General features: G+C 43.4%; 1 protein-coding gene across 3 annotated transcripts in view; it reads left to right on the top strand.

Annotated features, from left to right (window-relative positions):
- The window catches only part of INPP5A (inositol polyphosphate-5-phosphatase A), a 209,222-nt gene that overhangs the window by 179,480 nt on the left and 5,641 nt on the right, over nt 1-24,101 (top strand). For all 3 annotated transcript variants that reach the window (XM_062635160.1, XM_062635162.1, XM_062635161.1), the window contains 2 exons: nt 2,199-2,272; nt 22,356-22,467. In XM_062635160.1, the coding sequence (XP_062491144.1) occupies nt 2,199-2,272; nt 22,356-22,467 (186 nt within the window). The remainder of the gene's footprint in view (nt 1-2,198; nt 2,273-22,355; nt 22,468-24,101) is intronic.

Here is a 24,101-nt window from a genome sequence, read left to right as displayed (position 1 = left end):
GGGGGAACTCAGGGAACTGATAGAGAGCAGGGCACACAATACAGCCTTGTTCCTGCTATCTGTCCTCTCTGCCGCAGTGTCAGCAGCTCATCTGCACGGCACAGGCACAACTGCAGCTCATGAACACATCTGAAACTTCTCTGGATAATAACACACATCTGAAGGCTTTGTGCCCTAGCCCCCGGCCTTCATTTAGTTTGCAAGTGTCATTAGAGCAAGAGCAATTTGAACACATAAAATGTTAAAAGTGTGAATTGGTGTGAGAGGACAATGTGTCTATTTACCACTGCCAGCCCTTGGAATGCCCATGAGTAATTTATACCATTGTGTTCTGTGGAGCATTGTTCTGTTATTCAGTCCTTCTGGTTTTCACACTCCAGCAATAGCCTTCTTTCTCCTGATGCTCCTGCTCTCCTGCTCTGATCTGTTTACTTGGCAACAGCATGAAAAATGTATTTGCACTGTAGTAAGAGACATACACTTCAGAGAAAAGTTTTAATGGGGAGGGCAGATCTTTTCCTGTGCTAGACTTATGCTGGACAGACAGTATCTTTAAGGTGGAGCAGGAAGGAGATGGTAAGGTTTGTTTTCATAGCCACTTTGTAAGTATGCATTGTGGCTACACATCTACTCCAAATGCTTAAATATAGGATCACAGCTTAGAAGCACTCAAGGTAAAGCATTTTTTCCTGAAGTATGTTGAGATTGCTACATAAGGATAGTGTCTGTTCTACCCCAACAGTTTTAGGATTGGGCGTATTATTAGATACATACCATAAGTTTCCACACAGATGTTTATAAATGATTATCCAAAAATCTGGAATACTGGGGCTTTTGGTCAGATGTCAAAACATGCACAAATTGGCTGCAGTTATTTGTATTTTTGAATCTCTCCCTGTGCATCGTCACCACATGTGGTGTGAGATGCACTAGAACAGGAAAGGCTGCCCATTACTTGGCATCCTGGTGTAAAAGTGCATGCGTGTAGCAACACAGCAGCTAGAAACTGGAGGCCTGGGAGAGGAGCTCCTGGGCAGTGCAGGTGCTCAGGTAGCTGCTTTTCACACAGATAATTAATGTGTACAAGTAGCTGCTAATTGCACATATCAGGAATGATTTATGAGGTGGCAGAGGGGAAAGAGGGACACGATCCAATTTCTTTGGGAACCTCTGCCATTCATACAATGGTATCAGCACAGCTGTGAGATGGGACATGATTAATGAACAGTGGGCAAACACACCGCCGTCCTGCGGGATGCTGCTTGCATGATGCCTGTCAAAATGGAAAGTGTCACTGAGAGCAGCGACCAGCAGCAAACAGTGCAGAGCGTGAGCTTTGTGTCTTGTATCTCACTAATTCACTCGGATGTCAGACCTAACACCAGCGTGCCTCTGAAGTAAGGTCGTTTATGTCCATCAGAACAATTACTGGTGTAATGCGAACGATTATCATTGACTTGTTATGACCAGGTTTGTGTTTATGCACAAACAATTGCAGGTATTTATTTTCTCTGTAAAGGGCCGGGGGAAAACAAATTAGGCAGTGACTGTTGTTTATACAGGACATTAAATCTAGACTTACGAATATCTCTCTTAAATATCTGCCTCTAGTCCTCTGTCTTGACTGCTGCCTGGGAACACGTTTTGCCCACTGTCATGTACCACTCTTTCTGCTATCTGACATGCACCGCCCAAAATAGGTGTGCATAACCACTGCTTGTCTTTGCTTAGCAAGAGTGTTGTGCACATCCCTGTGTTTATTGTACCTTCTTATCTGAGCCAAAGATAATATGAAGTAATATGATACTTTGTGCTGGCATTTCTGGGGGCTGATTAGCATATCAGTTTGCTGTGCTTCTGTAATGCTGCTCTGCTTTATCTTTGAAAAGATTGCTAATAAAATTCAAAAGTTCACCCCTCTTGAAATAGTAAGTGCACATATAGGTCACTGCTGTGGAGAACCGGCGTTCCGTGTTTCACTGGGGAGGAAAGGAACATTCTGGTCACTTTTCTCAACAAACTGTTTAAGTATCAAAATACCACTGTTTTGCACTATGGTTTTGGAACTGTTATATGAGGGATACACCTCAAGCTGTGTAACCAAAGTCTCTGTTTGTTTGCTTTTATATAATGTAGTATTTTTAGACTGCTTCAGTTCAACATTAAGGAGTGAATACATTTATTTCTATCTCTTACAGCTTTTAGAGTTTGACAGAGAGCTGTCAGTCTTTAAAGACAGATTGTATGAACTGGACATCTCATTTCCTCCCAGGTAAGATTCATTTATAATCCATTTCTTTAACTAGCTGAAACACAATTGTTGCTAGCGCTGTAGGTAAAGTGTGAGTGTTCCCATGCGCACTGTAGCAATGATAGTGCTCTTCATTCTTTTCATAAACATTTGGCCTTCCCACACCCCCCCATCGCGGTGCAGTCGCGTGCCGACGGTGCGCTGCAGCTCCTCATTCAGGTGATCCTGTCCTTTAGAGCTGCTTATATATCGGGCATGATGTGATTGTGTGCTGAGAGATGTGCAGCTGCTTTGAAGCACTGGACCCAGATAACCTGTTAGTGAGTTTTAGTGCAGCCATAAAGGCAGTCATAACCTTAAGTTGTTGAAAAGTGACTGACAGCAGTGGTGCTCTCTGGGAAAAGATCGGGGAGGGGGGAGATCCCAGTGCTGTTCCTCAAGATGGTCCAAGAGGAGTATTAGGAAAGAGGATGGGAACTTGGATGCTGCTTTTCAGTTTCAGTAAGCATGGTATGTAACTGTTAATTTGACCTTTTAGTACACATGCATGATTTTAATCAGCTGTATCCCTTCCATGAGTTTTAGCATAAGTAGATAAGCATTGCTGACATACAAACCCAAGGCTTTTGCGAATGCTGGTCCTGGTTGGAAGAAATCTATGGAAAATTTGGTAGTGTTCAACATGTATGGCCTCTTTCCCAGAATGAAAAAGTCAAACCTCACATTTGCTCTCAAGGGAAGGAAATACTGCAATTGCAAAGAAGTTCAAAGTCGCAGAAATCATAGATAAAACCATACATCTTATATACTTTTTTACTTAAATATTGCTGTTTTGTTCTTTATGGATGGGTAGAAATGTTTGATGTTTTGGCGTGCACTAAGAAAAAATTTGGGAAGCTTGCCTTTTCATTATCATAATCTCATTATTTCTCAGCAGCCAGCTGCGATACTGATTATATTGATCCCTTGGGACAATGGAAGTATGCATGGAGAGGTTACCGCTGCTTGGAATTGTTCCTATAGATTGAGTTCAGTAGCAGAGGTCCAGCAGTCTGTATGGCTCTGAGTGTACCTGGTCAGGGTAAAAGGAGGTGAGGGGAAATAGATAGGAGGTTTTTACCAGAAATACTCTTCTACTTGGTCTCACCAACTTTAGTGCTTTCAGCCAGAATGAGGTTTGGCAAAACCACATTGCTGCATGGATGGGTTGCAGGTGCTCCAGTCGTTTTTGGCAATACAGTTTGGCGTCATTCGGCTCTCAGGCAAAGATCAGGTGCAAGTAGTGTTTGTATCAAACCTTTACTTCTGATCTGTCTGAAATGATGTGAACGTCTGGTCAAGGTATAAACGCTTGAAAAACTGATTTTCACTGATACGTCCAAACCTCAGTAGAGATTTCTGTTACCATTTTAGTGGCTGAGTTTGTTGCAAATTGCAGCTACAGTGGGTACAACCCAGGATTTCTTCACAGCTACCAAGAGCCGTGCCCTGTGAGTCTGGAGGCAAATAATAAGTGAGATTTCTTCTCCTTTACATCCTGTTGGAGCAAGTAGCGATGAGGGACCTCCACAAACGAAATAGAGGTGGAACAAAAGCTGGAACTTTTGTACAGGAGCCACCCAGTAGCTGCTGATGTTGCAGTAAAACCAGCAGCGAGCTTTAGGGGGATAGATGGGGAGGACCATATGAACAGGAGGAAAAGGAGGTAAATTAAATATTAGTCAACTGCATTGGTGCACTCTGCTGCCTCAGTATCTGAATACTTTGGCGCAGAGCATTAACATCCAGGTGATGTATTTCAGTACATTTAAGCTACTGTATGCCATATAGGTCTGTTGTTGTCTAGAACACAAATATTAAATGAAGTGCTGCACAGTAGATGAACCCCTGGTAAAAACACAAGACCAGATGAAAATGTTCCATTCCAGGAATCCTGATGGATGAAACGCAGATTTTGACTTTTTCTAATTGATGTAATGAATGAAATTAAATATTACCCTATAATAAGAGCTAGGTATCATCTCCCCTCCCCTGCCTACATGCCTGCAGACTTGGCTAGGAAACCACAGGAGCAGCTTTCTGAGGCCATAGTGCTGTCATCAAAGAGGGCAGTCACCAACTTCTGGTGGCAACTTATCCCCTTCTGTCTCAATTTTATTACTTGTTTTTGTTTGCTTGCAAAACTGAAGCCAAATCTAGCTTATATCCTTGTTTTGTCTTGTACACACCTCCAATATTAAAGATTAAATATTACATTAAGTACAGCTTTGGCTTGCAGAGTTAAAGTCAAGGCAACTGAGCCCTAGCTGTCATTGACCAGCATTACAGGATGCGATGGACTCAGGTCCTGCATTCAGTCTCCTCGCTCCCCCAAAGCCAGGGGCCATCACACACCCACTCTCAGCGTGATGCCTGCTGTGGCCATGTGCGGATTGCTCTGCAGGAGCAGCACCCTGTCTCCAGACCTGAGATATCCCTACCTCAGAGCAGCTGAGATAGCTGCTAATAATCCTGCCCAGGGAAGCAGCCAGCAGTCACATTACTCTTGCTGCTGTTGTCTTCCAAATAAGATGAAAACCCAAGATGCTGACCACTTCTTGCCATCAAAGATCCCATAACTTTTTTGCAAGGGCATAAAAGTCAAGACAGATGTTCTGGCCAAAGTCCTAGTAATTGGATTCCACCTCTCCAAATGCACTGATACTTTAGCTGATTTTGGTGGTATTCTTCACTTCCTGCCCCAAACCGCTGCACAGCATGCTGGTGCCATGCTGGTTGCCGCTGCTCTGCAGCACTGAGGGATGCTGAACTCAGCAGTTGTCTGCAGACCACAGCTCCTGAGCTTGCTCAGATGCTTGCAGGAAAAGATCTGTACTGCTGAGGTAGAAGCAGACACTCTTGAGCAGGGTTCCTGTCTAAATAGAATCATGGAATCACAGAGTGGTTTGTGTTGGAAGGAATCATAATGCTCATCCAGTTCCAAACCCCTTCTTACAATTAAGTAATAGTAATAAGAAGAAATGGTAGTGATTTTTTTTATATACCAAAACCTGACACCTCCTTCATGGCATGGAGGGGATGCTAACGTTGAGTTTATGCAACACAGACTTCCTTTGAACTGAACCAGAGAATATGGATAAAATATGAGACTATTGCTACAAATACAAGATGTAAAACCAATGAGCTAAATTCGTGCACATACGAAGAGCAAACTGGCTGTACATCAGGGTGCTTTTTTTCACCCATCCATCCTCATGTTTGGGACCATTTGGCACAGGAACCCTGCTGTCTGTTCCCTAGTCCTTGCACAGGCACCAGGCTCAGTAAGAGTCTTGCCTAAGCAAAGTGCTGCAGGCCTGGGCTCATGGTGGTTATAGTTACTGCAGGTCAGTGTCCTGGTTTTGTTCACAAAGCTGAGTACATTGATTTCACTGGAAGATACAACATGGGGATTTTTCTGTATTACAGTCATGACCACAATGTGCTATTAACTGCAAAACCAGGTATTTTGAACGGGCAAAAGACTGGTTTTAATGTAGGACATTTTCCTTTTAACTTAGAACCTGTTCACTCATGCAAGAAAGGAATTAAATGTACAACTTAAATGTCTTTGTTTCACTTCCTAATAGTTTTTGCCCATTTCCCCCTCATTTTTATGGCCGTCCGGGAAAAAAGAAAAAAAATCTATGTCTTACCATGTCTTAGTTGCCTTTATGTACTGTTTGTGAGTACGAGCATGATATATATTAGTCGTGTACCTAATCACACCAGATTGTGTATTTTTAACCAGAGGAGGCTATGATCAGTCCTGCATATTTAGAAACTACTTGTTTAAGCTTCTTGGTATTCTTAGCTGAAAAGCACATGGTGCATCCGTTTGTTCTGCACATGCAGCAAACAAAGCCTTTTTCACGGGGGGGGAGAGGCCGAGAAAGCTCCAGTGCTTTTTGTGTCAGGCTTATGGGCTTAATTAGTGAGCATTTTGAGGGCAGTTGTAAGCAATTGTAATGGTAGCCTTGAAGTAGCTTTTCAGAATTTGTTTTATACATGATATTTTAATTATGGTCCACGGATTCAGTCTGTGAATTGCTCTCTACTTCTGTTCTTAATCCATGATGTTATGGTCTCACACCATGGGATGCTGGCCAACAGTGGAAGACAGAGTATCTCGGCTAAAATGGTACTGAATACATCTAGTACTACATTTCACATCTCTCAAAAATGAATGAGCAGTTAGGACCATTTTCTTTTTCTTTCATTTACTTCATCATTTGTGCATACAGTGAATTGCCTGTTTTGCACACGGAGCTCTACACATCAATAGCATGCTTGCATTCCTGTCTTAATTGTAAATTTTTTCCTCTGAAAGCATGCTTGATATTCAGTGTGCTCTTGAGATAAATAGAAAAGGTCACAGTCCTTTAAGCTGCAGCAGACTGAGTTTCTTGTAAGTTCATTTTTTATCAGCATAAATTGTTTATTCTCTGGACTTTATCACAAGATTGTACCAACACACTGCCATAGCTGTCCTGGCGTTGAAAGCTTCATTCCTTTGAGTCAGTGGTGCTTTTGTGGTTAACTTTAGTGGGGCCAGAATTAGACCCTGAGCAGTTTTGGTTTGTTTCCATGCCACTCCTAAGGCAGCGTTGCACCATGATCCAGACACCTCAGGTATGAATATGCATAGATAGAAACACACTGCCCTGTTACTAGCCCATGGCTTAGCTTGCTTCCCTGTGTGATGCCATATGCAGCATGGGATCCCCCAGTGCTGGCTAAGGACTCAACTTGTTCACTCTTGGACAACCAACTCCAGTTCTTCATAAGAGGGCCTTGGTTCAAAGAAAAACCACTGGTTTTGTAGCATAAACATGAGCAAAGTCCCAGTTAAAATAAGAAGTAAGAAACCAGTCTGTTCTCATGGCACCAGGTGTTACAGTGAATGCATGAGAGACAAAGCCTTCCTTCGAGAGGAAACCCTGGAGCTGAGCTAGCTCTGGTCAAAGTGGTCATCAAGAACTATGGACAGTGAGGCCAGTCCTCATTTCTCACACCTTAGTCCTCAGTCCTGCTTATTTCATCAGCACCATCACACGTTTGTGCATGGTACAGATCTTTTCTTCAAGACTGAGAACTTGTCCATATATGGAGGGTGACCAGAATTCTTTTTCTCTTATAGTGTTTTCTCAGCTGTGACTGTGCAAGTGTTTCAGGATTTATTTTTAAATCTGAGACTGTGTTTACAAAAAATGAGGGTAAACACCTTGCTGGTTTAGAAGGTATGTGGAAGTTTTGGTACCCTCAAAGTGCTCATGTGCTTCAGAGTCCAGACTGAAGAAATAATCAAAAGTGGTTCTTGCATCTTCTCAGTTTTCACTTAAAATTATGAAAAAAAAACCAAACCTGAATGGAGAGGGCATTTGTGTACATTGCTGTGTTTAATTGTTTTATATTAATATATTTGCATCTTTTACAATGAACTTCTCTGTCCCTTCTCCTTAATTTCAAATGAAGCCATGACAGGTAGGAATTTATTTTCATACTGGTAAGAATTTTTTTAAAGGAAATCACTACACTTCACTCTTTGGATGAACCTTCCCTATAAGCGACTCCTTGCCCAAAATTCTTACACTCCTTTTTAAAAGTGAAAATACCTTCCCATGAAGCACCATCAGTTCTGCATAACATCCCGTTGGGTTGAAACCAGATGATGTTTAAGGTCCCTTCCAATCCAAACCATTCTGTGATTCTATGATTAGTAAGTAAGAAAATCAAAACAAAAGGTGTTTTTAATGTGCTTTCTTGTAAAGTGGTAAAATACAGCCTTTAAAGTACAAGAACATGCAAATTGTGTTACCAGAAAACACCCTGAGATTCTTCTTTTTATTTAGGGATGTAAAGTTCTGAAGTTGTAAAACCTTCTTTCCAGTTTTTCATTACACTGAGATAGCATTTCAATAGAAGTAATAATAAAAGTGTTGACTTCTTGAGTAATTTTCTAACTACAAAATGCCATAATGAAATGTTGCCATATTTCTCTGGTGTTTTGTTCTTCTGCACTGTATTCACAGCTTTGATTTCATTATGCTCCTCCTAGTTCATGCACAGTTTGCTTTTTCTATAGTTTGTTGCCTTTCTTTCCAGTTGATTGTAAACTACAATAGTAAGCAGGGAGAGCACTTAACTCTTATCACCACTTAGAGAAAACTAAGGAATCATTATTCACAGGTCTTGGCAAAAGATTATATCGTATATTTCCAACTACTGTATCATGCTTTTTAATACCAGCTTTTAGAAAGTGAACTTTATGTTCAGTTTTTTTATTTTCTTTCTAATGGTTCCTACAAGTAAATTTTGGTTGCTGTAGTATCAAATAAAAAGTCACTTTTTGATCGTGTAGGGAGTGGAGGCCCTGTGCTGAGTCAAAAATACTTTAAAATTATTTCTTTTAAACTACTGACTTCTTGCTTGTCCCTAAGCAATAGTTCAGATAATCCTGCAGCGAAATTGAAATACAGGGGCCTCCGTCCCAACATCGCTCTATTTGCCAGGTCTAGACTGCCATGGAGAAAACAGGAACATACCACTGTCTTTTCAATGTTTGGTGTTTAAAAGAGAACTGAGACTAAACTGATGCCTTCCATAACAAGTTAATGCAAATCTGTCACACTTTTTGATCCTTTTGAGTGAGCTCCCACCTTTGTTTGAAGCCTCTGTGGGAAGGTGTGTTGGCTATCCATTGCGAAAAGCTGCATAAAAACACAGTGTAGCTAAATGAATATAGCCTTCTCATCCCGGCTTAAATCACTAAAAGCCAGAACAGCCAATTCTGTATTTAGATAAGCTATTTTTCAGGGCTTCATAAGTTTATAATGACCATTAAAATTTATTGTGGGTTGAAACGTGACATGAGAGGTTTCAAAACAGGAAGTAAAATGCTTATTCCCTTTGGCTCACAGCAAAATTTCAGAAGAAAAGCACCCTGTCAGGCTGTTGCATGAGTATTTTCTTACCCAAATAGCATATCTGCTTGGAGGCATTCATTTTGAATACAGCAAGCACAGGTTCAAAACCACAAAGTATGGAGGGAGAAGATGCTGCCACCCCATGGCCCGCTACCCACCTGTGGGTGGAGCAGCAGAGATCAGTTCTGCTCCCGGGGCCACTTCTGCATTGCACAGGAAACAATCACTGGGTAACATACAAAAAGCAGTTGTAAGAGTGGAGACCAGAGGCTCAGCATGGTTGGTAACATGGCAGGTGAATGAAGATTTTTAGAATTGCCATTTTGGCCTTAGCTGGGTCTAAGTTAAATTGAAGCTCTTTGGTTTTATCTAGCCATTAATCCACAATTTGTCTTTTCTTCTGCCCTTTTGAAACAGCAGTTCACTTTCAAGTTTTCAAATTATTAAGCAATGTACAAATGGCATTTGTTGGATTATACCCAAATACATTAATATTTCTAATCATACATTAATTTTGGTAGATTTAGATCAGAATTATGTATGTATTATAATAGTTCAATGAGAATTCATAGTTACAGTGTATTTATAGTTATAAATTGAATTTGTAGCTATGAATGGAATGGTGTTAAGGCAACCCAGTGAATTCATGTTAATGTATATGCAAGTGGGTTTCTGCAGGGTCTTAATGGACTCCGTGTTAGTCAAGGTTAGCTTCAGGGCTCTTCCCACTCAACTCTGTATGTGGGAAGGATTCCAAAGCCACTTCTGAACTCTTCTACCAGCCCCATCTAGAAATAGCATTTCTGCAGGCTTGCTTATGGAATTCAAAACCAGACAAAGCAAAACTATTGTTCTTCTCCAGTGCAAAACTGTAATTTAGGTTAAAACCATATGTCTGCTTGATCTTACGTGAGTTCTTTATCCTGTCCTGTGTGACCATCCTGCTGTGGCACGGAGGAAGCGGTGGTCAGGCTGTCACCCCTCAGAAATGCTCAGAATGAAGCCTTTATGGTGCATCACAGTATCACAGTATGCTAGAGATTGGAAGGGACCTCGAAAGATCATCTAGTCCAATCCCCCTGCCGGAGCAGGCACACCTAGATAATGTTACACAGGAATGTGTCCAGGCAGGTTTTGAATGTCTCCAGGGAAGGAGACTCCACAACCTCCCTGGGCAGCCTGTTCCAGTGTTCCGTCACCCTCACTGAGAAGAAGTTTCTTCTCAAGTTTAAGTGGAACCTCTTGTGTTCCAGTTTGCACCCATTACCCCTTGTCCTATCATTGTTTGCCACTGAGTAGAGCCTGGCTCCATCCTCGTGACACTCCCCCTTTATATATTTATAGACACTTATAAGGTCACCCCTCAGTCTCCTCTTCTCCAAACTATAGAGACCCAGCTCCCTCAGTCTTTCCTCATAAGGGAGATGCTCCACTCCCTTAATCATCTTTGTTGCCCTGCGCTGGACTCTCTCCACCAGCTCCCTGTCCTTCTTGAACTGAGGGGCCCAGAACTGGACACAATATTCCAGATGGGGTCTCACCAGGGCAGAGTAGAGGGGAAGGAGGACCTCTCTCGACCTACTAACCACCGCCCTTCTAATACACCCCAGGATGCCATTGGCCTTCTTAGCCACAAGGGCACAGTGTTGGCTCATGGTCATCCTGTCGTCCACTAGGACCCCCAGGTCCCTCTCCCCTACACTGCTCTCTAACAGGTCGCTTCCCAACCTATACTGGAACCTGGGGTTGTTCCTGCCCAGATGCAGGACTCTACACTTTCCCTTGTTATATTTCATCACGTTATTCCCTGCCCAACTCTCCAGCCTGTCCAGGTCTCGCTGGATGGCAGCACAGCCTTCTGGCGTGTCAGCCACTCCTCCCAGTTTAGGGTCATCAGCAAACTTGCTGATAGTACACTCAATTCCCTCATCTAAATCGTTGATGAATATATTAAATAATACTGGTCCCAGTACTGACCCTTGAGGCACTCCACTAGTTACAGGCCTCCAACTAGACTCAGCCCCATAGACTACAACTCTCTGGCTTCTCTCCTTCAGCCAGTTTGCAGTCCACCTCACTACCTGATCATCCAGTCCACACTTCCTCAATTTAGCTGTGAGGATGCTGTGGGAGGCTGTGTCAAATGCTTTGCATAGTGCTGACAGTCTTATTAGGAGGGCTGTCTCTTATGTCCTGTCTGTTCAGCAGGGCACTTGATATCTAGGCATTTTTCTAAATTCCTCTTCAATTCTGAGTTCCTTTTTAGTTCTTTATATGCTTAAGTTGTATTGGCGTACCATACTGTGTCACCCGTGCATCCTAAAGAGGCTTGCTAGTGATGCATGAACTTCCAAGGAAAAACCTCTCAGCCTGCTACCTCTCAAACTGTAAGTTCTGGAGCCGTTCTGCCCCTGGCACATTCTTGCACTTTGCATTTGAGATCACCAGAAACCTGCCAAGGGAGAGCGGTAGAAGCAGCCAGCGTCCGTTGTTCCCAGTCAAGAGGTTGGCCTCTGCAAAGCCCACCCTTTCCCTTTCTGTCATCCCTGAGGCTGAGAAGAGGAGAAGTACCAAACCACACTGCCTTTCACAATAGCAAGTCCTTCCTCGATCCTCCTGAAGTGTGCCAAAAGCAGGGGCAGGCTGGAAGAGGGATCACAGCTTGGTAAGAAATCACAGGCTGCATTACAAGTCTGCTGTCTTCACACAGAATATAAAGACCCCTTCTCACAGAGTGTTTTTCAGACATTATTCACCCATTCCTATACTCCAATATTTTGAGGCCTTTTACTTTATATAGTGAATATTCATGTTTTCATCTCATTACCCTTTGTAATCTAATGTAACCCATGGCAACCTTAGCCATTGGAGACCAAATACAATTCAGAATGTTAAACTCTCTAAGCTCTGTCATTCACAGGCTGGACAGCCTGGAGTGAGCAAATAGCAAGCCCAGTGTGAGACTGGAAAAGAGCTTGCAGTAAGTCAGCAATCACAGCAAAAGGCAGTAGGTGTGAAAAAAGAAGTAAGGACATTGTGGTCAGTCAGTATACAGGTGGGCGATTGTTGCCTTTATCACTGCTCTCCATTAATTATTATAATTATTCTTGTAGCTGTTGCACAGCAAAGATAGGAGCTGACTTTAGCAGGAGTTCACACCCACCTACAAGGTTTGCTTTCAGATAAGTCTGCATGCACAGTAATCTCATGTATTAATCATTCTCTTAAAGTGACCTATTCTTGTTTGTTGTTGCATTAGGCTGTCATGTAATTTACTGGTTGGACATATGTTTGTGTCCTAGATATCCTCCGTATGATACTTTTCTCAAGCAGGCCCTCTGCATTGGCAGTATCTTGCCTTTGACACCTCTCACCAGGAGACAGGTTGAATCTCATTTTCTCTTGGAACAGTGTTTTTCCTTTGGAATTCTCTCTGGCTGTGGTCCCTTATTCTACCAGGATCCTGTTTAGTCTATAATCAATTTATTCTCCACCCTTGTATTCTGTCCCATGACCTTTTTTTATCCTAGTAGGTGGCACAATGATACATATATTTTTTCTGATCCAGTTTGCATTACAGAGTGAGCAAGTCTGCTCTGCACAAGGCAAAGCCATCTCAGACACACTCACTTGTTCCTTCCCTTCTGCAGAGAACATCCGGAGAAGAGTAGCTCTGATTTTTGTACCCTGCCCTGTGGGGGCCATGGTACATGTCCCAGTTGTCACCCTTGGGTATGAAATGGGAAGGTGATGGTTTAGATTTCACTGGGCTGCATTTACTTACCAGTGTCCTCACCAACTGCACTGCGTGTTTTCAGAGCACACAGTTCTGCTGCTGGGACTGGTGCAGTACTCCTGGAGCAAATGGGTTTACTCTTTCTTGGAACATTACCTCATTAACACTCCTGTGTCCTGTTGTTCCACAAATGGGCAAGTTAGTTGCTCAAGTAGATTAAAAATTGTTAAAGCCCTAGATGCTTTTATGCTTGCTCTATCGCTTACTTTTATAACACATGATTTTTCTGCCAATTAAGTATTCCCACCAAACAGAAATCATAGAACCATAGAATGGTTTGGGTTGGAAAGGACCTTAAGATCATCAAGTTCCAATCCACCCTCACACTGAACCATGTCACCAAAGGCTCTGTCCAGCCTGGTCTTGAACACTGCCAGGGATGGAGCATTCACAACCTCCCTGGGCAGCCCATTCCAGTGCCTCACCACCCTCACAGGAAAGAATTTCCTCCTTATATCCAATCTAAACTTCCCCTGTTTAAGTTTTAACCCGTTACCCCTTGTCCTGTCACTACAGTCCCTAATGAGGAGTCCCTCCCCAGCATCCCTATAGCCCCCCTTCAGATACTGCAAGGCTGCTATGAGGTCTCCACACAGTCTTCTCTTCTCCAGGCTGAACAGCCCCAATATTCTCAGTCTTTCTTCATACGGGAGGTGCTCCAGCCCCTGATCATCCTCGTGGCCTCCTCTGGACTTGTTCCAACAGTTCCATGTCCTTCTTCTGTTTAGGACACCAGAACTGCACACAGTGCTCCAGGTGGGGTCTCACGAGAGCAGAGTAGAGGGGCAGGATCACCTCCTTCGCCCTGCTGGTCATGCTCCTTTTGATGCAGTCCTAGATTTTCTTTTGGTGGCTACATACCTACAGACACCCTTCCTGTTACCCTTATCATCCCTGCGCAGTCTCAATTCTAACTGGCCCTTACCCTTCCTGACCTGAGCCCTTGCTTCCTGGACAACATCCCTGTATCCTTCCCGGGCTGCCTGTCCTTGCTCCCACCTTGTATAAGCTTCTTTTCCTCTTCTAAGTTTTCTCAGCACATCCTTATGCATCCATGGAGGCCTCCTGGCCTTCTTGCCCCATTTCCTTCTTGTCAGCACACAACACTTCTGAGCTTGAAGCAGGTGATCCTTCAATATCAACCAACAGTCTTGGGCCCCCTACCCTCTAGGGCTTTATCCCATGGAACCTTACTGAGCAGGGTCCTGAAGAGGCCCAAGTCTGCTCTCTTGAAGTGCAGGGCAGTGAGCTTGCTGTGTGCCCTTCTCACTGCCCTGAGGACCTCAAACTCCACCATCTCATGATTGCTGCAGCCAAGGCTGCCTTAGAGCATCATGTTCCCCACCAGCCCTTCCCTGCTGGTGAGCACGAGGTCAAGCATGGCCCCTCTCCTTGTTGGCTCCTCTATTACTTGCAGAAGGAAGTTGTCTTCCACACAATCGAGGAACCTCCTGGATTGTTTGTGTTGGGCCCCCCTGAGATATCAGGGTGGTTGAAGTCACCCATGAGAGCAAGGGCCTGCGAGCGTGAGGCTTTTCCTATCTGTCTATGGAGTGCTTCATCCGCAGGTTCTCCTTGATCAGGCGGTCTGTAACAGATCCCCACAGTAATGTCCTCCATAGCTGTTCTCCCTTTAACCCTGACCCACAAACTCTCTGTTAACTGCTCACCTGTCCCCAGACACAGTTCCATACTCTCCAGCCTATCCCTAACATAAAGGGCAACTCCCCCTCCCCGCCTGCCAGGCCTGTCTTTTCCAAAGAGCCCATAACCTTCCATTCCAACACTCCAGTCTTAGGAGCCATCCCACCATGTTTCTGTGATTCCAGCAATGCTGTATCCCTGGAGCCATGTACACATCTCTAATTCCTCTTGCTTATTCCCCATACTACAGGCGTTCTCCTCACATTAAGCTAGGACCACTCTCACCATCATTCTCAATTAATTTCCAAATTAAAATAGGGTGTTTCTTTAATCTGTGAGGAGCTAGATAGAATTACCCAAGTAAGCAGTTCCATTTTAAGGTATTGTGGCAAATGGAAAAAGAGGAAAATCAATGATGGAAAGAAGTTTCAATGCCTGAGCATTACTGTATGCAATGCGTAAGGTGAGGTTTACAGGCTGAAGCAGAAAGTACAGCAAAAACCTTATGGCCTTTGCTGCTAATCAGGCTGTTCACTGCATTCTTGTCTGAAAGTACTGTTGAAAACCGCAGTAGCTGGGACCTGAGCCCTGTCCCAGCCACTGCTCAGCTTTGCGGGGATGATTTTTCCCCCCCCATACGAGAATTTGTAAATTACAGCCAGAAGTAACTTACTGTAAGGCAAGCCCATTCCAGAAAGGACATGCAGCTCAGTCACAGCTACATGCAGTAACATCAGACAGTTCTGCTGAAACAAGCCAACACTGGGGCCTTCCCAATAGGCCTACATTATTCATAATTACATTTATCCACTTGTAATATTAGTGTATTACATACACTTATTGGAGTACAGCATTATTGTTATTAAACCAATAGAGCTCGTCACTCACTGTCCACTCGCTGAGGCACTGCTGTTGCAGAATAACCGGTTTCTGTTAGCTGGCCTCTCCACGATGCTCGTGTTGAACACAGCGTGGCACCCGGTTGCTGTTAGTGCCCCTCAACAGGCTGAATACCCCGCAGAGGGGCACTGGCCACTGGCAGGGTGCGGTAGGCTCTGCCCGTGTTCACAGCTATGGGATGTTTGTGATGGGCAAGGGGAGATTTCCTCTCTGGGGAAGGTACTGAAGGAAAGGAGAAAGAAAAGGGCTCTGCTTTTCTTGGTTTTATCTGGAAAAGGTCCGGAGTTACACTGGTGGTACAGAAACGTTAACTCTGAAGCTTATCATAGACATATATTTTCCAAAGAAGTATGTTCAGCCAAAAAGCAATCCGCCGGACCTAAATCCATAGAAAAGATCCAGAGAACACACCACATGGTTACCCTTGGCTTGTGTTGTGCACAGAGTTATGGCCCCCAGTCCTGTTTTCTCTCCATGCCCTTTGCTGCTGTCACCTCTGGTTGTTGGTGTGGTCACCATGGTGCTAGTGTAGCTTTTGCAAGGAGCAGCTGTTCAGCACATTGTACTTTAACTGTTGTGTTTGCAGGACTGTGTTTACCCTCCTCATTTGCCTTAAGTGAGCCGCACATCGTGGCGGTTGGCTGGCAGAGCACTGTGAGGGCTTGTTAGTATGTTGGTACATTTGAAGCAGCTAATTTAATCCAAACAGCAGCGTGTCTTATTGCTTAGCTTTAACTATCTGCTGCCGAAGATGAGCATATGAAGATAAATTACATGGGGTCATTTGTTAGGAAGAGAACTAGGGAACCTGAATCTCCCTTCCAGATTCAGGGAAATATAAAACAATCATTCAGTTTGGAGGGAGAAATGAGCAATCTGGAAGCTGACAAAAATGCAATGTCATACCTCAGTTGGTCAAATGACATTTTATTGAAACCATACTCATGTACCAGCTCACACTAATGCTGAGCTGGGACCTTGTCAATTAAAAAGACCAAAATATTTTTATCTATGTCTTTGGCCTTGCAACTTTTAAAGCACCCAATCCTTGAACAGGCAGCCTACGTTGACTGTCCTTGCTTCTGGTAAAAGCATCTTAGACAATCTGAAAGTGTGTTAGAGCTGAAGGTAAATAGGTCCAACATTTTCTTAGAAAATACAAAAATAGTAACTAATTTTCTGATGACAAGTGGTTGGGATGTTTCCCCTTTTGAAGTTCTTTCTGAATATTGTATGTAAATAGACAGAATTAAAAGGGAAAGTTTAGTAAATGTGAGGACTCATACCCGAGTTCAAAATCTGAACCAGACCAAATCAAACTGCCCCTGCTTTTCCCATGAAGAGCTCAGCTTTCATCAATGCTTTATAATCCCAAATCTCAAATATTTTGTGTTAGAAGCAGTCCAGTGATGAAAATATGGGGACATTGAATAGATGAGAACAAGTGGTCTTTGAGTAGGAGTTATTTCTGCTCCCTGAAACATGCTAGTTTGCCTAAGCATCTGCACATCAATCTAGACAGAGGATGCACAGTTTTTCAGAAGGACCTGCATTGTACTAAAGAAGATTACACAGCTTAATTTTTCCTGCCTGCTGGCTGGAGGATGGTGTCACCCTCCCTGCAGCACTCCTGGGATGCTTTGCCCATAGGAAGTAGGATCCCTCAGGCGATACAAGGGGCCTGACAGCAGTGGGGCATGGTCAATGTGCATGAAGCCGAGCTAGCAGGCAGAGCCATGCACGAGATGGCTTTGAAAGGTACCAGTAACCCAGGGTGAATGCAGTATTTTCTATTAGAAAGTACATTTCACCCATCTCAGGAGCACATTCATCCTTTCCTGCACAACGCAAGAGTTCATTAGGAGTGTTTTTCCTGGCTGGATATGCCAGTTAAGGAGACATTTATACACATGGCATTGTTGGCTTGTGTTTCGAGTCCAGACCCTGCTGATGGGATGGTTTCTGATGTCAGGAGACCTTCCACCCTGCAGGAAGTATTTCTGTGAGGGTGTGCAATCATCTTTGACAGTCCCTGCCAACAGCAGGAGTGCAGGGATATTACTGATGCTGTTATATTTTATTTTCCCCAAACAGTTGCGAAGTAGCTCTCATCCTCTTTAACTCTAATGCCAGTAGTTCATTGAACAGCCTGCTCCTCATTCAGTTAGCTCACAATTCCTCAAAGTGTTTGGTTAAATTTATACAACATTGGGCATTATATTAATGATGTTGCTTTAACTGGTACCTTTTGGACTTTTTATTCAGAAAACTCACCTGACAGTAATCCTGGTTAAGTAAAATGAGTGCAACTGAAACAAAAGTTTGTGAAATAAGGTGGACAAACAGCTGGAGGAGCACCTTGAGGAAAAATAAATCCTGAACAACTGGAGGTAAATTATACAAGCCTCTCGCATGGCTGCTCCAGCTCCAGAACTGCTGCCTCTCCATCATCCAGAGGCGTATACAGTCAAAGTATATTTTGCATAACTCTGCGGGCATACACCGAGAATAACAGAATGGTTTTACTCTTAGTTATTCAGCTACCATTAGGGGTTAAGGTCCTAAATTTCAACTTTGACACTGTTTTAAACAGGGCAGGGAAGTTGTTTCACATGGAATTCTTCATTTCACCATTTGTATTTCTAAATACATATAATATAGTGTGTGTGTGTACTTAGAATAAAAAGGGGTCAGTAACTGTACTGAATACTAAAGGCAGGAAGTGTGTACAGTCTTATCTACAGCACCTGTATGTGTTAGCACTGTATCTATTTATCATTTCTATTTCAGGGGTACCTAGGGGCCTCTATCTGTTGTCATCATTTTTACATGAGCACTCACTATTCTTTCTCCAGATCACTGTTTTCTGTACATTGAACAAGATAGATTGTAATTGAGGCAGAATGCTGGTGAAAGGGGGAAAAAAAAGACATCCTTCCCTGTCTAGTCCTGAGCCTGGGAGCACTGGTTCTCCCTTTCTGTCTGCCACAGTCACGGTTCTGATGGTCAAGACTAATAATGCGTGCACAGGGAGGTGGCATGATGCTTACCCTCCAGCAGATTGATACTGGAATTTTTAACTCACGATTATTTGGTGTAGAGCCCTTAAATTGATCTGTATCAGATCTGCAGTTGTTTTTATCAAGCCTGTAATTGTTTATAATGTTCATAGATCAGAAGATCTGTTAACTAGAATTATTAACCAAGTTTTGAATTAAGAACTCTGAGTTCCCTACTTGCCTGGAAAGAGCGTATTAAAAGAGGCTGCAGATGTCAGCAAAACAAAGCTGGTTTAATGCACTTGATAGTAGACAGTCTTATGCTTCACATCTTTGGGAAGATGTGTATTACAAGAGCAGTTCTGCTTTTCGCATGCACGCAAATTTGAATTTACATTATTCTTTAAGAGGCTGTGCTTTATTTCAAAGAAGCATGTGAGCAGTGGGGCTGAAAGGAAGGAAAAGAGGGGGCAAATTATGAAGCCATCCTAGAGAGAACAGAAGGTTCATAGTCAAATGGAAGTGTGTCCTAGCACTCTTCTATCTTGGTTAGCCCATTGAAGTCAGTGGAAGTCTTTTCCAGTTTCCCGAGTCTGCGCTGTCGAGGCACTTGTTCTATTGCAGGAGCAAAATGAATGTCATGTCTTATGTCCTGCTTTTCCCAAAATACATGCTCCCCTGTTAGTTGTCCTGTTGGGTGCTCCACAGCCCTCATGGTTGCGGGGCTAAGCTGCCAGCCTTGGGAGATGTCCCTGTGTTTGTGGGGAGCACAGGAGCAGAGCCAGAGGCTGCATTCTGGTGACAGGCTTTGTGCACGAGACAAACTGAGCCAGGTCATGTGTGGCAGTTCTGAGGCTTCCCCTGTTTTCCTTGTGTCTTTGTTTTTTGCAACATCATCTCTCTTATGGCAGCACCAGAATCATCACCCTGGCTTCCCCAAAAGCTTCTGCAACTGTCTGTCTCCTCTTTTGCTTCTGTTGACTGGTTTTAAATCCCATTAGCTGGCTGGAAGGCATCCCGGTGAGGTAACATCATGTGAGACACCAGAGTATCCATAGAGGAAAAAAACCTTACAAGTGTTCCAACCATGTCAAAGCTTCAGAGTTCACAAGAAGATGATTCAGTTCTGGAAAGAGTCACACCATTTTCATACTGTTGTTCACTTAACTACAGAACCAGGATGACGGAGACAGCTACTGGAGTGCATCTTGTGTGAAAAATTATTCTGGAATAGCATGCATTCAGCAGCATGTTTCATGACAATCTCTTGGGTGACAGTCCTATTCCAGAAACCTCTAGTGCAGCTTTTATTTGCAAAAATCTAGTGAAGATAAATGGCATATAATAAACCAAACTCTTCTGTCCCCACAACCTGTTAAGTCACAAAGAAGCATCCCTCCCAGCAATTCTGAGTCACAACCGCTTTTTGAGCCCATCTGCAAAGGAAGCCTCCTTATTCCGAAGTACTTGTGATCCTTCTAGAGCATGAAGTGGGAGAGAAAAGAGTTTGGGGGGCATAGCTAGTTAGGATTTTTTATTACATCTGTGTCAGCATTTCACTGAATGAGACTTGCACAAGCCAGGGAGGCAGTGGTGGGGAGGCAGAAGCCTTACTCCTTAGGGTGCAGCAAGACAGAGTGCTCCACACTTCTGGCTTGAAGGAAGGATGCTGCCTTATAAAAAGAAGAGCTTGCCCCACTTTATGGTATAAAATTATTACCTACAGATCATTTTGTCTGGATAACTTTTGCAGCATTTTATTTTCATCTCTGTCACAGCCACTAGAAATCCGACTTGTCAAAGATATTTGTAAACTGCAGTAACTTCTTGACTGGGTGATCAGCGCTAAAGACCTTGAAAAATTGGCAGAAGTTTTCACCCTGTGAAACGTTAAGATCAATAAAGCAAATTGATAAATACCATTTCATAGAATATGGGCTCTCGGATGAAATGCTCCAGCACAGAGCAGTAACAGATCATTCCAGGTGCGGAACATCATACTTTAAAAGCCATACAGTTAATGCTGTAAAAGGAAGGATTAGATGCGATGTGATTGATTCTTCTACCTTATGTCATAAGAAGTTGCTTCAGCTGTGTGGGGTTCTTGAGTACCTAAAGAAAGAGGTTACCAGAAAAAGTCAACCCTTAAATTGCAGACAAAGAGCTTCTACTACCAACAGTATTACATCATCAAAGTATTTCAGAGACACTCAGAAATAAGCTGTGCTTCTGTACGTCAGTGAAGCAGCAAATTGAATTCTCATAATATGTTTTGAAAATGAGTCTTGTTAGGTTTGATGAGGTGGAAAAGGTACTGAGATCACTGGTTTGTTCCAGTACGTTCAGTGCGCTTTCTTTGGATGCTTGCCATGGCTAATCTTTTTAATGGCAGTGTAGCTTGTAAACCCATTTGGTAGAAAGCTATATGTCTCAGTTTCAGAGCATCCCACCAAGTAGGGCGGTAAATAAGTTTCTCTTCAAGCATGCAAACCTTTTTGTTGCAATGCCAGAAATGCTTTCTTAACACACGTCAGAAAAACCTCAGTATTTCCTTTATGAATAAAGTGATGAGCAGAACAAAATGCGAATGTCATTTTAAATACACCCAACATACATGTGTAGATAATATGCATCAGCCTCATGATGTATTCATCAAGGATAAACTTCAGTTCATTCAGGACCAATATTCAAGAAACTGAGTCACAAATGCCCTGGATTTCCCCCAAACTTCTCTTTGGCTGCTTCCCCATGCCGTTTTGGAAATGGTCTGGGAAAAAAAGAGGGCCTTGCAGCATGCTGAGCCATCATCACATTCAAAGTTCTGTCATACTAAACATCTGGATAAACGAACGAAAGCTTTGGCTTTAGGCTCCCAGCAGTTGAACCGGAGGCTGCCACTTCAGGTCCTTTAGGTGATTTCAGCCTGTGGTTCACACAGGCATGTTGAGTTAGCTTACTTCTGACTGTTCTGTAGGTTAAATTAAACAGGTTCTGTTGCCTTTTAAAGGTAAGTTATAACACACTGGAGATCACATAGCACATTTACAGTGACCCCACAGCATAACTACCATTTAATCAGCTTCTATTCCAGATGCCTTTACGGAATAATTTGCATCTGTTAACACAGTTTCATGTAAAGGTACAGGACCTTATGTAGTCAGTATCATTGTCCTTAAACCTTATTCCCAATTCCTTGGCTCTGCAGAAATCCCCTGAAGAGCCTGCTTTTGTGTCATCCCTTCCCTTCTGTCAGGCTCAGAGAATCCATACAGGTGGGGGTTGTGTACAGCTGCAGAGATCCCAGTGCTCTGAACTATTTTCTGTTAAAACATTCCTGGATAGCCATCCTTGAGAGAACCCTGCAAAGAAATCCTGTGAGATGAACTTGTTTTTCCCCTAGGTTTCCTGTTTCATCTTCTCTTTATTTATTTTCCATGGTCACAGCCAGCAGCCTGCTCTGGGCTTGAGCTGTTGAAATGATTTTCATACTTTCATACAGGTAGTTTTCTGTCTTTAAACACTTTCACATGCAAAACTGCAAAGTAGGAGGGAAGAGTTCAGAGACTGTATGTGTCTTAATGTGTTGACCTGAAGAAGAGTGGTAGATATAAGAAGAGAAACAGAGAAAGAGCACATGAGAAAGAAAGGGGAAGGAGAAAAGAAGGATGATAAATTTGAGAAGAGTCTAAAAGAGCTGCTTTTTGCCAGTGACATCTTTTAATTAATGTGGTTGATTGAGCCAGAGGTTTTTGGCTGCTTCCAAGGAGTTGCTGATGGCTGTGATTGTGATTTGTTTGCAGTTACCCGTACAGTGAGGACTCCAGCCAGGGAAAGCAGTACATGAATACAAGATGTCCAGCCTGGTGTGACAGAATCCTGATGTCCCACTCAGCCAAGGAGCTCATTTTGAAAGTAAGTACAGACCTGCAGCCACACCGCGGCTCCACGTATGTTTACCTTCAGCAGAGGTGGGTAGGGCTGATACACTTCTGCTTGTTCCTGGATTTTCAGTTGCCTGTAGCAAACACCACGCTAAGACAGCTTACCATGGCAGTAATGAACCGTTATGCCTCCAGTGCCTCCCACCCAAGAATGCAGGTTTGTCCCAGTTGAACTGTTGGCAGTTACCAAAGCCCAAGGTGTCACAAACGCCTCTTGTGGTACATGAGCTGCCAGCGCTGGCTGCTGCGGTCTCTCCTGTGTGTGTCAGTGCTGCCCTGGGGTGCAGGCCGATGGGAAACCTGCCTCTTTTTAAACAAGAATAACAGAAAATAAAGCCCCATCAGTCCCCAGCCCACTGCACAGCAGCACGAGCAGCCCTTGCTGAGGCTTCAGCTCAGACGCAAACAGAAGCAGGAGTGGCTGCTGACTGAGGAGTAATACTACTGGAAGAAAAACCTGTGTGGCAACAGCTTGAGGGACCCGAGTTACGAGTGTGGTAGATTTAAGTTCCTTCTGTTGCTGATGGTGAGAACTGGATTTCCTAAGAGTATGTTAGTTCCTAGATAGGCCAAATCTCCTATCACTGTCCCCTGAATGAAGGCAGAGTCTCCAACAGGTAGGCTCCTAACCTTGGTACACTTATTAAGTGCCTCAATTTAGACATTCCACTGGAGCTTTAAAAATACCATTGTACAACATTTTTAGAACCTATAGTTCCCCTTGGGGTTTTAATTACAGCAGTAAGGTAAACCTGGTGATGTTCCACCCAGGGTTGATCTAGACAGAGGTCAGGAGCTTTCCAATTTTCCTTTTCCCTCATTTTCTCTCTCTCCTGCTTACTGCCCTCTGCTCTCTTCCTTTCCTTGGAAACACTGAACCAGGTCAGCAGTTACATGAGCCAGCTCACACTGCCTCTGATTTTCCTGTATGCTTGCCTGTGGTAGCTGGGGAGCCGTCCTGTTTATACTAGGTACCAGCTGTTGTAAAGGACCAAGAACACATCAGGAAATCATGTATGATATCAGGAGATCCCACCCAGGCCTTTCTGCCCTGAGCTAAGCTTTCCCTCCTGTTCCCAGCCTTGGCCACGAGCACAACAGAAGGGTGAATGTGCTGTGACTTGCAGTGTTGAGGTTATCCTGCTGACCAGACTATCTGACTGTCAGATACAGAACAGACTCGCCAAACCCGAAATTGCCGTGTGTCTGTCTGTATGTTGCTTTTATAAGTAATGCAGCTGAATGGGAGTGAATTGCAGAAAATCATCTTCTCAAAGAAATCTGTATTCTGTAGTTTCATGGCTTCTTTTTTCTTCTGTTTAGATTAACGGAACCCTTGAAACTTGCTCTCCTGAAGTTTATAACCTGTTTCTCTCTCTCATCAGGGTTATTTGTCTCATGATTAGACTGTTTGCTTTGCAGTATATAACTCACTGAAAGGCTGAGAAGATTTTTTCCATAGCTACTCAAATTTCCATTCAATGTTCTTCCTCACTTATTGTAATGTGTAAGAAGTGTCTGCAAGAGAGCTTGAAGCTTCACCCAGAACTTTAGACAATGCCTGTACTACAGGATTTAATTAAAATACCGTGGAGCTGAGAGGAA

This window comes from Pezoporus occidentalis, unplaced genomic scaffold, assembly GCF_034315485.1.
Source record: "Pezoporus occidentalis ecotype Australia unplaced genomic scaffold, CSIRO_AGI_Poc_V1 ctg45, whole genome shotgun sequence".
Classification (NCBI taxonomy): Eukaryota; Metazoa; Chordata; class Aves; order Psittaciformes; family Psittacidae; genus Pezoporus; species Pezoporus occidentalis.
Note: the sequence above shows the minus strand (reverse complement) of the source record. Positions and strands in the feature narration are given on the sequence as shown.